This window comes from Chrysochloris asiatica, unplaced genomic scaffold (assembly GCF_000296735.1).
Source record: "Chrysochloris asiatica unplaced genomic scaffold, ChrAsi1.0 scaffold00025, whole genome shotgun sequence".
NCBI classification, from domain to species: domain Eukaryota; kingdom Metazoa; phylum Chordata; class Mammalia; order Afrosoricida; family Chrysochloridae; genus Chrysochloris; species Chrysochloris asiatica.
The window spans coordinates 7,507,680-7,522,417 of NW_006408543.1; the positions used below are offsets into that span (position 1 = coordinate 7,507,680).

The 14,738-nt window shown below is 47.0% G+C and overlaps 1 protein-coding gene across 2 annotated transcripts in view; it reads left to right on the forward strand.

Moving 5' to 3' along the window:
- EML1 (echinoderm microtubule associated protein like 1) overlaps positions 1 to 14,738 on the forward strand; it is a 135,278-nt gene that overhangs the window by 101,148 nt on the left and 19,392 nt on the right. For both annotated transcript variants that reach the window (XM_006839521.1, XM_006839520.1), the window contains 7 exons: positions 1,384 to 1,494; positions 2,180 to 2,275; positions 6,585 to 6,719; positions 7,494 to 7,593; positions 10,250 to 10,404; positions 10,718 to 10,843; positions 10,984 to 11,115. In XM_006839521.1, coding sequence (XP_006839584.1) covers positions 1,384 to 1,494; positions 2,180 to 2,275; positions 6,585 to 6,719; positions 7,494 to 7,593; positions 10,250 to 10,404; positions 10,718 to 10,843; positions 10,984 to 11,115 — 855 coding nt within the window. The remainder of the gene's footprint in view (positions 1 to 1,383; positions 1,495 to 2,179; positions 2,276 to 6,584; positions 6,720 to 7,493; positions 7,594 to 10,249; positions 10,405 to 10,717; positions 10,844 to 10,983; positions 11,116 to 14,738) is intronic.

A 14,738-nucleotide genomic window follows, 5' to 3' on the forward strand; every position in this document is an offset into this window, starting at 1 on the left:
TATATATATATGTATTTACCACAGTTTAAAAAAATAAAAGTTTGATTTTTGGAAATTACTTGATCTCCCTCTAGTGGCTGAAAAGCATATTTCGCTTTCTGGCTTTAAATGGAATCAGGAATTAAGCCAAGAAAGTCCTGACTGCCTGAGCCAACACGTTCACTGCCCGTATGAGACAGTGGGTTCTGCTGACACCAGCTGCTTCCAGCCCAGCTCCCCCTAACCTGGTCTGCCCACAATGTACAGTGCTAGCCCCCTGCTGATTTTGCATTGATTGCTGTACAGTGCTTTTTACTATTAGGAATCCAGTCGTTAATATTAAACTAACATCATATAGCAGAATGAGCATAAATAACCTAGGACCACAGCTGAGAGGAGTAACGGTACAATTCTACATTTTATGCATATTTGAATGACTGAGCCCACACACTCTTACTGCTCTTTAGTGATGACCATAGACAAATTTGTAGTTTGCCACACCGTAAACTTTGAGAGGCTGACCCATAGGTGAGACCCTGTTTTTCATTTGAATGTACCTAGATGTACAATTAAGGAGCTCTGGTAGCATAGTGGTTACGAATTGGGCTGCTAACCTCAGGGTCGGCAGTTCAAAACTACCAGCTGTTCCACGGGAGAAAGATGAGGCTTTCTGCTCCCATAAAGGTTTACAGCCTCGGAAATCCTGTTCAGGGTCACTATGAGTCGGAACCAACCCCACGACACATAACAACACCAACAACAAGATGTAAACATTAGAATATCAGCACAGTTACCAAGAATGGGCTGTTCAGAATGTGAAACTTGGTAGACGCCTCCTAAAGTTAAATTGGCCACATGTGGCCAGGACACACACACACACACACACAAAAGGTGAAGAAAACCCGCCCCTGTGCAGTGAGCTCAGCCTCATGGTGACCCTACTTCCTGGCAGTTTCAAGGCTGTACGTCATTACAGAGGCAGACAGCCTCATGTCTCTCCCATGGAGCAAGCACTTGATGGATGGGTTCAAATCACCAAACATCTGGTTAGCAGCCCAATGTTTAACGCGCTGTGCCAGCAGGGATCCTTATGAAACCATTGGAAATGTCTTATTTACAACAACAGGCCAACTCCTCAAAAGCAGAAAAAAGAGTTGTCAAATTGACACACCACCGTTTTAAAAGTTTGAGGTCAGATGTTGTTCTTACTAAGCGCCATCGAGTCCGTTTTGACTCATAGCGACCCTGTATGAGGTTTCCAAGGAGTAGTTGGTGAGTTTGAACCACCGACCTTGTGGCTAGTCATCTTGTTCTTATCTTATACAGCATCACATGTAAGATCAAGATAACCATCACAACTATTGCTTATGCCGTTTTGTTTTCTTTTGTTTTTTTAAAAAACAGCAATTGCCTCCACACGTTCGCATTTGGGATTCTGTGACGTTAAATACGCTGCATGTCATCGGAAGTGGGTTTTTTGACCGAGCTGTCACCTGTATTGCATTCTCAAAATCTGTAAGTTTCCTGTGGGTATTGCAGTCTTTGTGTCCATCCAGACGGGGAGAGAGCTAACCATTCAGATTGGAACTCTGGGAAGTTCCTGCTCCCCTGGGCCTGGTGTTATCTACCATGGCCAGTGTGGAATTGTGTGATGTGTAGAGACCCTGTGGGGCAGTGCCCCCTGTGGGTCTCTCATCCCCAGCCTCCAGCAGGGACTAGACGGGGACCCCAGGCTCTCCCACGCCACCGTGCCAGCTGTGTGCGGTCCCACAGATGAGCCTGTGTACTTCCTCGCCATTTGAGTCTTACATTCCCCACAGCTGTGTGTGTTCACACAGAATGCCATGTGCCTCCATGCCCCATCTGCAGGTTTCCCTGGTCACAGGCCAAATTGGTCCCCACACCATACAAGGTGCAGGCCCCTGCCTCTTGGAGGATGGAGCTCCGCAGCCCCTTTGAGGTCGGTTAGGGCAGGTGCAGCCCCTTGATGCCTTTGTGGTCAGCTCCTGCCCCTTCATCGCTCACCTTTCACCTACTCTCAGCGACTAGTCAAGTCAGCAGGTTTCAGAGGCCGTGGTGAATAGTCTTTAACCAAAGCGTGAAGGCTCATGATGAAGACTAAGATGAATGTCCGTTTTCAGACCTGTTCAACCCATTTTATTCTCAAAGTTAGTTTCCTGTGAAAAACTTTCTTTTCCAGAATGGAGGAAGCAACCTGTGTGCTGTGGACGATGCCAATGACCACGTGCTGTCCGTGTGGGACTGGCAGAAGGAGGGGAGGCTGGCCGACGTGAAGGTCTCACACATACTCCTATTAGGAACCCACCTTGTTCCCCTGCCCACTGGCCCTGGCCCCCTGCCCCATTTCTCTCAGTGGGCTGTCTGCCCCTGGCCACAGCCCTCGGGCACGACCCCTGCCCCGTCCCCTCACAGACCTCCACTGCCACGTCCTGTCAGGCTTACCCACAACCTCTGCAAGGTTTTGGTTCTTGCTCATTTGACGTCCACTCTCTTTTTGATTCATTTATTTGTACTTCAAGTCATTCGTTCCACAAACATGGAGTGCCCACTGTGCAGGGAGGTGCGGGGAACCCATGGCAGACCAGATGTGCTCTCTATGCTGAGGTTAGAGCAGGTTTCCCGGGCATGTCCATGGCTAAATGGACTCAGGAAAGACCAGAAGTGCCACTGGTCTATCTCAAGCCCCCTACAGGTCCCAAAGCCACTTCACAAAATACGTCAAGTTAATGTTCCTTATACCCTCTTCTTACATTCATCGTTGTTAAGTGCTGTAGAATCGGTTCCAACTCATAGCGACCTTGTGTAGGGTTTCCTAGGTTCAACTGGTGAATTTGAACTGCTGACCTTACAGTTAGCAGTTCAATGCTTATCCTGCAACAGTTCCATACCAGGACTCTATACCTTCATCCAGTTATCGCATATATGATATAGGATTGACTCCCCTCCTGGAAGCCATTAGCCTTGGAGAAGCGGCTGGTCTCACAGTAGAGTTCCCATCAGAAATTCTTCCTCCTCTGAGTCTAATCAAGCATGTTTCCTGTATCTCTTCTCCTGCTGTCATGCCCTAAACCAAGCCTACTGCAAGGAGTCTGTTATTTCCTCAGCAACGTCACGTAACAGAGCAGAACTGGCCCAAAAGTTTTCTAGTCTCCTGTCTTCACAAGAACCAAAAACTGGGTCTTTTCTCTGGTGGATTCAAACTGCTGACCTTCTGATTATCAGCCAAGCGCTTCACCACCATCTCCCCTGCAACCAGGGCTCCTTTTGTGCTATAGCTTGAGTTCTCCTTGCTGTGTTACCCAACCAAAACCAAACCAAACCACTGCCATCGTGTCCGTTCCGCCTCACAGTGATCCTCCAAAGGTTTCCAAGGCTGTAAGTCATTAAGAAAGCAGACCACCTCATCTTTCCCCCAAGGAGCATCTGGTGGGTTTGAACTACTGACCTTATAGTTAGCAGTCCTGTGCTTATCCTATAGCACTTTGCCAGGGTGGGATTGATCAGAGGCCAGTTATGATCTGAATTCAAAGATGCAACACTAAATCACCAAGACCAACCCCAGGAGTGCCACCGGCAGGGCCCACGGGTGGGAGCCAGGAGGGCCTCCTGGGGGAAGCAGTACTGCCAGGGTCTGCCATGAAGAGTGAGCTTCACACAGTCCAGTTTCCTGGACCCTTTTCATCCTCTAAAAGGAGGTGAATGAGTCCAGGCTCTCTGCACTAATCCCACATGTGGTGAGTCTGGGCCCACCAGGAATGGGCGTCCCTGTCTGAAGTCCCTAGCTGCTCTGAGCCCACTCTTCAGAGGAGGAGTCCTGCTGACTTCTTGGACCTAGGTCCAGGAACAAGGTGCAGCTCTGTCTGCGGGCAGTGTGTATATGCGTGTGTGCCTGCGTGGGTGCGCACTGAGAGGATCCCAGCCAGGAAAGGAGCTGGCTCTCTGGAAGGAGGTATGAGGCCCAGCAGTAGCCACCTTCCAGGTGCCTGAATTCATATGGCCAACACGGGGCTGTTCCCCCACCACCACACACACACACACACACACACACACACACACACACATTGGGTGGTTCAGCAAAGCACTTGCTGATCCTTGCTGTAAACCCCTCTTTAGTTACAGACTATCTGTTTCTATCTCTTTCTATCTGCATGCTGCCCAGAGGGGGGACATGGCCTCTGAGTCCCGCCCCCCACAGTGTCCATCAGGAGCTACTTGGCTTGTCCTCTTTGTTGACCTAACCCAGTTTCTGCATATACGGCACACCGTTTATTTCCCAAACTGCTGCTGGGTTTGGTCCTGTGATGATTTGTCACTTCGCAGGGACAGCCAAGGAGACTGGACTAGAAATTTTAGGATTTTTTCAGTTAGCTGTTTGTGGCACTGTAGGATAGAATCAGGCTGCTAAACCTCAAGGTCAGCAGTTGAAAACTGTCAGCCATTCCATGGGAGAAAGATGAGGCTTTCTGCTCCCGTAAAGATTTACAGCCTCGGAAACCCTGAACAGGGTCGCTATGAGTCGGAACCGACTCCACGGCACATAACAACACCAACAACAGGATAAGCACTGAATTGCTAAGCACAATGTCAGTGGTTCAGACACACTAGTGCTTCTTGGAAATGCTATTTAAAAAAAAAAAAAAATCGCTATGGGTCAGAACTGATTCCACAGCACTTAACAGCAATAGATAATTCTTAGGTTCTTTTTTTCTAGTTTAGGGGAAAAAAATAAAACTGCTAACCACTTGGTCAGTAGTTCAAACCCACCAGCCACTCTGTGGGAGAAAGATGCGGCTCCTGTACAGATTTACAGTCTCGGAAACTCAGAGGAGTCGGTCTGCTCTGTCATGAAGGGTCGTGTGAGTCGAGCTGACGCAGTCGATTTGGTTCTTGGGTTTTGTTTTGGTTTGGTTTTGTGTTTAAGTTAATATGAACAATGTAAACATTTTCAGCCAGCTGTGCATAAGATTTTTCAGAATGTATGTTGTTTTGCACAAATATCTAAACACAATTAAAATGTCTAAACACCAGGTAGGCTCTTCCCCTCTGCCTCCAACTTTTTTTGATCGTTAATGATCTATAGAGACCAAGCCAATCAAAACGCTTGAACTATCTCTGTGGATGAGCATAAATGCTTCCTTTCTATTATAAAAATAAAGATTTCTATTTTAGAAATGCTTACCACTGAGAAGGATAGAAAGGCTGTTGAGTTCCTCAGCTGTGCCCTAGATAAACTTCCTATTTACAGTCAGTTGTATTTGAAAACGGTTTCACATTCCAGAAGTTCCATCTACAATGACCTTAAAAGTATCTTCAACAAATTTGAGATGCCAAGTCATGTAAATTGCTTTCTTCATCATTTTTACTAGTTATGACGAATGTCTTGGCCTTGAGAATATCTTATGTGGCTCCGTGGTGACATCTTCAGCAGCCTGTGTCAGACAGATGCAGGCAGGTCTCGCTTTATGGTGTTTTGCGGATACTGTTTGTTTTTTAACAAAGTAAGGGTTTGTGGCAACCCTTCTTCTAACAACTTTACCAATGCCATTTTTTCCAACAATGTGTACTCATTTTGCATCTGTGTCCCATTTTGGTTATTCTCACGATATTGTTACTGTTAGGTGCCATCGAGTCAGTACTGACTCACAACAACACTATGCACAACAGAACGAAACACTGACCGATCCTGGGCCAACCTCATAATTGTTGCCACGCTTGAGCCCATTAATGCTGCCACTTGGCCAATCCATCTCGCTGGGGGTCTTCCTGTTTTTCCCTGACCCTTATCAAACATGGTATCCTTCTCCAGGGACTGGTCCCTCCTGACAATATGTCTGAAGTATGAGAGATGAAGTCTGGCCGTCCTGACCTCCAAGGAGCATTCTGGCTGTACTTCATCCAACACAGATCTGTCTGTTCTTTTGGTAGTCCATGGTACTTTCAATATTCTCCAACACCATAACTCAAACGTATCAATTCTTCTACAGACTTCCTTATTCACTATCAAAGCTTTGCATGCATATGAGGTGATTGGAAATACCATGGCTTGAGTCAGGTGTACCGTGCTTCTAACTTTTACATAATGTTTATTATTGTTAAGTGCAGTCAAGTTGGTTCCAACTCATTGTGACCCTCTATAGAGTTTCTAAGGAGTGGCTGGTGAGTTTAAGCCGCCGACCTTGCAGTTAGCAGTCCAGTGCTTATCCTACAGCACCACACCAGGACTCCTTTATACTCCAACTGCACACTTTCTAAACTACAACATGGTGTCAGCAAAGCTTTTATACTCATTGAGAAACTAAGAGCTCCCTCCATGTGACTCTCTGGATTGCAGTGGTCTCAAACCGAAATCACAGTATCTCCAAGGTCTGTCCTCATACACCTAATGTCTGTGAGGATCCCTGGTATTAATTCTGCTAATCAGCAGGTGCAAAGTTAATGTAAGGTGAACATTTATAGGGAGATGATGAATTCAGTGTGGGAGCCGTTCAGACATCCTGTGATCTATTTGTGGTTCCAATTATATATCATTTCTTAGCTGCCTTCAGTGACTTGGGGCATTTGGGTCTGCTGTGTTTTTTTTCAAGTGTTCTAACGAAGCTGTGTTTGCTGCGGATTTCCATCCCACCGACACTAATATTATAGTGACCTGTGGAAAATCCCATCTCTACTTCTGGACACTAGAAGGAAACTCCCTTATTAAGAAGCAAGGATTGTTCGAGGTGAAGTTCAATGACATTTGCTTTGTTCTGTATGCTTTCTCTATAAGTGGTACATGGAATCAGGTTTATGAGAGGTGGAAGCATCCTAGTCTTTGAAATTGTTTTAATTGATAAGGTATGGGTTACAAATAGGGGGAGTACTGATAGACTGTTCCCTGGGGTCCCTGACATGGCTGGGGAGCCCCTGTGTGTTGTGGGTGACACTGGAAATGACCTGACACGGAGAGAGGAAGTAATCGAAGGGTGGGCAATGATTGCACCGTGATGTCTGGTCACAATGTATACACACACCAAGATGTTCATGAGTGCAGGCATCCCACAAGATGGCAGATCTCTTTGTGCCTTGTGTCTGGCCGTTTGGGGAACTCCTGAGAGCACCAGGGGGCAGCAGTTCTTCCTCTCTTTGGGGGCCATTGCCGCCAGCACCCAGAGACTAATGAGGGGCCCGCTCTGTTACAAAGCCGCGGTTCTACAGGCTACCGCCATGGCAACACACCCTTCCTTCTCCCCTTCACCACCGTCCTCCGAGAGAACTGTCTGCAACTTTAGAGTGACCCAGTCACTTGGAGTTGCCAGAAATGTCTTGACTGTAGAGCCGAGGGTCTCGTGGCACAAAGCGTGCCGCTCATGGTAAATGAAAACGCAAGGTAGACGGTGTGATTCCAGAGACTACCACTATGCAGCCTGGACGTCCCTTGATTGTAGGCACAGTGTTAGCAGAGGTAGAAGGCTTGTGCTGATCAAACAATTCCATTTGTGATTTGTGCCCGACAGAAACAAGAGAAGCCCAAGTTCGTCCTCTGTGTCACCTTCTCGGAAAACGGCGACACCATTACTGGAGACTCGAGTGGCAACATCTTAGTGTGGGGAAAAGGTAACTGGTCCCTCCGAGCAGACCTTGGTTGATGCTGTAAGGGGAGAGGTCGGGCCAGAGCCTCTATAAGAACTGCCCGGTAATACAGTCTATGTCCAAATTCGAGTGTGTGAACACACACACATGTCGTTCAGAGCCACAAAACTGGAGCGTGATGAAGTGGAAATGTAGCAAGAGTTATGGGCCTTACTGGGTGCCCTGGTGGCTCTGTAGTTAAGTGCCCAGCTGCTAGCCCAAAGGTCAGTGCTTCAAACCCACCAGCCTCTCTCCGGGAGGAAAATGAGGCAGTCTGCTTCTGTAAAGAGGAACCTTGGAAACCCTGTGGGGCAGCTCTGCTCTGCCTTGTGGGGCTGTTGTGAGACGGAACCGACTCGATGGCAGTGGGAATGGACCTCAAAGAGCTCTCTGCACCTGGGATGCTGTGATGGAGTCAGTATCACTGATGTTATTAGGGGACCTGCTGAAAAGTGTAGCAATGAGTCTATCAATAACTCTTCATACAGCTATAAAACACTAGAATCATTTCGTCCTGACTCACGTAGCATTCGGCAGACCTCAATCATGGGTGTGGACTCCTGGTGTGGCACTGTAGGATAGGTACCGGACTGCTAACCACAAGGTCAGCACTTCAAACCCACCAGCCGCTCCTCAGAGACCCCTCTACAAGGTTGCTAAAAGTCAGAACCGACTCAGTTGCAGTTAACAACAGTTGTGGGTACAGTAGTGGTTTTACAGTTTTTAAAGAGATTCTGAGGTTAATGCGCTGGGCTGCAAAGTCGGTTTGCGTGGCAAGGTCAGCGGTTCAAGCTCACCAGCCGCTTCTTGGAAACCCTGTAACAAAGTCGCTATGGGTTGGAACGGACTTGACAATTCTAAGCAACAACAATGTATTTATGTCCTAATGGTCCTGGTACGGCGCCGTAGGGTAAGCACTGGACCACAAGGTTGGGTTGAACCATAAAGTTGGCTATTCAAACTCACCAGCCACTCCATTGAAAGATGAGGCTTTCTGCTTTTGCAGAGATTTAAAAGCCTCGGAAACTCTGTCCCCAGGGTTTTGACTCACAGGGTCACTGTGAGTCAACAACTATTTACATACCATAAATCATAATATGTAACACGTGTACTTTACAAGAACGTAATGGGGCAATTCTCCTCTGTCACATGGGGTTGCTTTGAGTTAGAACTTGCTGATACATACGTACAACAGCCCTTAGGAGCTTTGTGCCTTTGGACAAGTTACTTCTGATGCCCTGTTAGGACATCACTGTATTAGAATCTCTTGAACTTGCCCTTGTTCCAGATCAGTTTCCCACCTTTGTGGAATGAGATTACTGCTTTGCTTTACCCCACAGGCATGTTTGGGGATTGAACACAACCCAAAACACCTAGTCCCAAGAGCAGTACAAACCTTCCTTTTCTTTCCTACTTTCCTATTAGCTAAGAAATACTCTGCAAATGATTGAAACTGCCCTAGATTCTGTTAAAAAGCAGGTTTGATATTACCTCATCTGCTTAGTCCACGGGGCTATCCAGCCAGATACCAGATGAAAAAATGCTTTGAAATGCCTAGAGATTTAAGAAACAATGTATGTCTTATAATAAACTTAGGGTGTATTATCATTTATGGCAGAGAAATGGCAATTATAACCAACAATATTATGATATATGGACAAGAGTGTCCTCGTTAAGTGCCATTGAGTGGGTTCCAACTCAAAGCAACACTATATAGAGTTTTCAAGGAGCGACTAGTGAGTTTGAGCTGCCGACCTTGCAGTTCAAACGAACTTGTGGTCTAGTACTTAGCCTACATAAATGTTGTCATTGTTATGTGCTGCCAAGTCAGTTCTGACTCATAGCGGCCCATATAGGGTCTCTAAGGAGCAACTGGTGGGTTTGAACCACCAATGTTATGATTAGCAGTCTAATACTGATCATACAGTGTCACACAAGGACTCCACCCAACATAAAGAGTCATTAATTATAAATAAATAACAACATGCTGATGCATGAGCAGGAGTGCCCTGTTAGGACCTCACTATATTTTGTTATGTGCCATGGAGTCGGTTCTGACTCATAGTGACCCTGTACAGGGTTTCCGAGGCTGTAAATCTTTACAGGAGCAGAAAGCTTCATCTTTCTCCCGTGCAACAGCTGGTAGTTTCGAACTGCTGACCCTGAGATTTAACAGCCCGATTCGTAACCACTACGCTACCAGAGCTCCCTATTAGAATCTGTTTAAAACCAGGTTTCCTAGGCTGTCATCTTTATGGGAGCAGATCACTGTGTCAGTTCTGAGGAGCCACCGGGTGGGTATGAACCGCCAACCTTTCAGTTCTCCATCCAGCGCTTTAACCATAGCACCACCAGGGTTCCTGAAGGGCTCTGGGGCTAGGACTTAAAGTCAGTCTGTGTCCTTCACCACACTCTGCTTCCTGCAGCCGTGCTACTACGCCTTTGTGTGCGCACATTGTCCGTAATTAGGATACCACCCAGTTCCTACTTGTCTGAACTTTTAGAAATTGGTCACTGCATCAATTTGTGAGGCTCTAACTGACAATAACCGCATTTGAAAACAGAAATGAAATGAGGTTTGGAAAGGACACCCTTGAGCCATCTGATACTGTACTCACGAAGGTTTGCCTGGTGTGTTTAGGTACAAATCGAATCAGCTATGCCATCCAAGGGGCCCACGAAGGTGGCATTTTTGCACTTTGTATGTTAAGAGATGGCACACTGGTATCTGGAGGAGGAAAGGATCGAAAACTCATTTCTTGGAATGGAAACTATCAGAAACTTCGTAAGACTGAGGTGAGTCAGCCAGGGATGCTATCGATAATCGTTTTGAGCCTTGATCTGTTGCACGAACCAGATTCTTTGTTAATCTGAAGTATCTTTGCTTCTAACGGTCATAATTGTTAAGAAACATTCAATAAGTCTAACCTGTATTTTGTCATAGAGGTCTTGTTGTTGTTGTTAAGTGCTGTTACTGAGTTGATTCTGACCCACAGTGGCACTGTGGGACACGGTAGAACTGCCCCGAGGGTTTGCAGTGACTGAGCTGTGAGAAGTCACTTCAAGAGACTCCAGATGTTTTATTTTCACATGACTTTTGTTATTGCAGATTCCAGAACAGTTCGGTCCAATCCGCACAGTGGCCGAGGGGAAAGGCGATGTGATCCTCATCGGTACCACTAGAAATTTTGTTCTCCAAGGCACTCTGAATGGGGACTTCACACCCATCACTCAGGTACGCTCAGGAAGGTCACAGTAACCATCCTTAGCTTTGACGCTCCATCCGCTGCCTGTGGGGAGGAGGAAAAAGACAGATCCGAGCAGGTGTGGGCCGCAGTATTTCAGAAAGCCTCCGTTTGTCTTGGTTCCCTGCAGGGTCACACCGACGAGCTCTGGGGACTGGCTGTCCATGCCTCCAAGCCCCAGTTTTTGACGTGTGGGCACGACAAGCACGCCACCCTTTGGGACGCCATTGACCACCGGCCCGTGTGGGACAAAGTCATCGAGGTAGACAGCACATTACAGTTCCGTCTTCCCTTTACAGACTCATCTGGGACAGATCTGTTTCATTTCTGAGTGAAACTGGGAGGGGCGCAAAGCCATCCCAAGGCAGTTTGTCTACCATGTAATCCTCACGTTCACGGGGCACCTTGGGGGACATCAGGTTAGTTGGTCATCGCACAGTGTCACTGAACTGGAGTAACTGCAGATAAATCCGCCACCTGCCCCCAGCCCCCACCCCCGCAGTCCATTCACAACATATTGTTGTTGTGAAGTGCCATCAAGTTGATTCCGACCCATAGTGACCCTGTATAGGGTTTCCAAGGACCCTGAAAATACCCAATTCTGGTTACCTCTGCAATGTCTTGAGTTTGACGGTAAAAAATTCGAGCTTTAGTTTTAAACTCAGCGTTTCTGTGACCTTCACAGAAAGCATTCCACTGCCTCTAGCACGTCAGGAGTCTGAAATAGCCTCTCGCTGCATATAGCACAAAGGATCCCTGATAGTGTAGTGGTTTATGCGTTGGGGTGCTAACCGCAAGGTCAGCAGTTCAACTCCACCTGTCTACGGGAGAAAGATGAGACTTTCTGCTCCTGTAAAGATTTACAGCCTCGGAAACCCTATACAGGGTCGCTATGAGTCGGAACACACTCAACGACACACCGCCACCAGATATAATACAAGGAGCCGTGGTGGTGCTATGAGTTAAGCGTTGGACTGCTAACCTCAAGGTCAGTGGTTCAAACCCACCAGCTGCTCCATGGAAGAAAGATGGAACTGGCTGCTTCTGTAAAGATGTAAAGTCTCAGAAATCCTAAGGAGCGGTTCTCCTCTGCTCTGTAGGGTCGCTGTGAGTCGGAATCACGTGACAGCAATGGGTGGGTGCATGGAATACAAGACGTGTTGAGCCCAAGCCACTTGTCACGTAATTCACATGTGCTGAGCCCGAGCCACCTGTCATGTACTTCGCATGTGTTGCCCTCAGACCTGGTGTAGATAAACACCAGACTGCTACCTGCCAGGTCAGCAGTTCAAACCAACCACCCACTCTCAGAAACCCTATTCAGGGTCGCTATGAGTCAGAACGACTTGATAGCACTGAACAACAGCAAATCCTTAATCCTGCCAACAGCCTTGCAAATTCAAATGTTTTGGTTGGTTGGTTTTTTAATACTGATTTCATTGATCAAGAAATTAAGACCTTAGAAAAAATAACCTGTTGGCATTGAGTTGTTTGTAAGTCACGGGGCCTGGTTCCTGAGACCATCATCGTTTTATTTTTTTGTGGAATTTGAAGGTTCTCATTTTACATTTATTGATTACATGATAATTTTACAACTCTTTATGCTATTGTCGTAACATAATTATGAAATAATCATGTTCTTCAAACATACACGAGGGGGCTTCAAAAAGTTTGTGGAAAAATTCCATTGTGTTTGCATTCCCTTCACCATGAACTTTTTGAAGTTTCTTGCAGACAATGGCATTTCAATCTTTTATGCTGCTGATTACCAAAACATCATTTTTTTAATGTTTTATTGTGAATTATGTGACAATTTACATGGGAGAACATTAACTTTACACTCATCCTATCGTATATAGTTTCATTGCCATGGTTACAATCCCCTCCATGCATCATCAACCAACCAAAGGGTATACCCTGCAAGTCTACCCCCTAGTCGTCAGCACACAGCCCCTCTCCCTCTCTGGGTCTAAAGTCCCCAGCCGCTCCATCTCTCCACTTCATCCTCTGCCTCCATCTCTGGCATCATTGCTTCTCTGGGTTGGGTGTCACACTGCGCTCATCTCCCTTGGTGGTCTCAGGGACCTCCACTTCTAAACTGCAAAGTTAATCATCCCCTCCTAATACAAAACATCTACCTTTACATTTCCGACCCTCACAATCAGTCCTGATCACAATTATTCACTATTGTATCACAAGAGACCTATCTGCATTTCCTTTCATCAGCCCTACCTAGACAGATTGGGTATTATTCAGTGGACATTCTATCTTCCTCCATGCCCTCAGGATCAAGGTTCCCTCTTGAAACCTTGAAAGCCAGTCACTTCTTGCCTTTGTAGCCTCCCCACAACTCCCATTTTGGGTAGCCAATGTCCAAGTTGCCCATCCCTGTCTACTCTGTGTATGGGAGGGGATGGGAATGATGCTCGCTGTAAAGATTTGTTCCCTCTTTTGAGTGACTGTATCCATGGGTGTAGATCAAGTTCATCAAATTGTATCAGATTACTTTTTTTTTCCTCTTCTTTCTTCATCTAGTTCAGTTCTGATCATCCAGCCATTGAAGTCAGGTCAAGTGGGTATTATCTGCAAGTGTGAGTGTTCTTGTGCATGTGCCCTCTCTTCTTATCAGCTGGGCACTTCACTCTCCACTCTAGTCCTCTGTGGCTATGTCACTGACCCTGGACCCAAGAGTCCCCAGGTGTTGCCACACTGCTGGCCAACCAGGTCTTCACCTGGGTTCCCAGGAGTATGTTGAACGTTGTAGGGCTTAGCTCGCAGTTTCATTGCTGTTTTTCCCTCACTTCCGCTTATCAGTGACGAACGTGGTCACCAGTCAGAGCACATGTCTGTCTGCTCATATATTCCCATTGAGTCTTAGTCTTGGAGGGGGGTTTGCCCTGAGGGGACCTGACCACTTGCCTTGATGTCTCCTGGGCGAGCAACTTGCTTGCTCTTGTAGTAATCAGTCGGACTGCTGAGTACATCATTAGTACAGAAGCAGGCTGCCACTTTTTCTCCTGATGAGCCGTTGGTAGGTTCGAACCGCCGACCTTTTGGTTAGCAGGCCAGTGCTTAACCACCGCACCACCAGGGCTCCCAGCGAAGACTTAGAGAAATTGAATTACTTGTCTACAGCCACCAGACAAGTTATTTAACTTCTCTAAACACCAGAGCCATCTCAGTCCCCCGTGAAAACCAGGTGCTCCCCACTCATGCTATGAGTCGCAAGCACCCTTCTGTCTTCTTGTTCATGCCATCTGTAACCCCATTTCAGGGAACAGTCTTTAGACCCCACCCATCACCCTTTCATTTCCCCCCTAAAGTTTCCAGCACACCCCAATGTGCAAGGCCAGCTATCAGCCCCCTTTCCCGTTGCTTTCAGAGTGCAATGCCGTGGTGACCGGGGCGGGCTGGGCTTGTGGCAGAGGAACGCACAGAATGGCCCAAGGAAACACCGTGTGGCTGTCTGTCCAGTGCTGTCCTTGCCCCCTGTGGGGGAGAGCAGACAGACTCGGGGAGGACAGACTGGGAGTCCGGCTGAAGTAATTGTCACACCCATGCATGTGGCAGGGACACAACTAAACTCTCCGTGCTCCACCTACTGTTCATCTAATATGCCTGGAAATGTGTTCCTTGTGTACATTTGATTGTATCAATGCCCCATTGACCCCTTCAGTGGTTTCCCTGGGCTGTGAGTAGGTAAGTACCCCAGACTGGGCATTATCTTGGTTCTGTAGTTCTGATATAACACAAATGCCCCAAGTGGATGGCTTTACCCAACACAGATGTACTCACTAGCAGTTCAGGAGGCTGATGTTAGTGGTGTTGTTAGGTGCCATCAAGTTGGTTCCGACTCAGCGCCCCCATGCCCAACAGAACAAAACA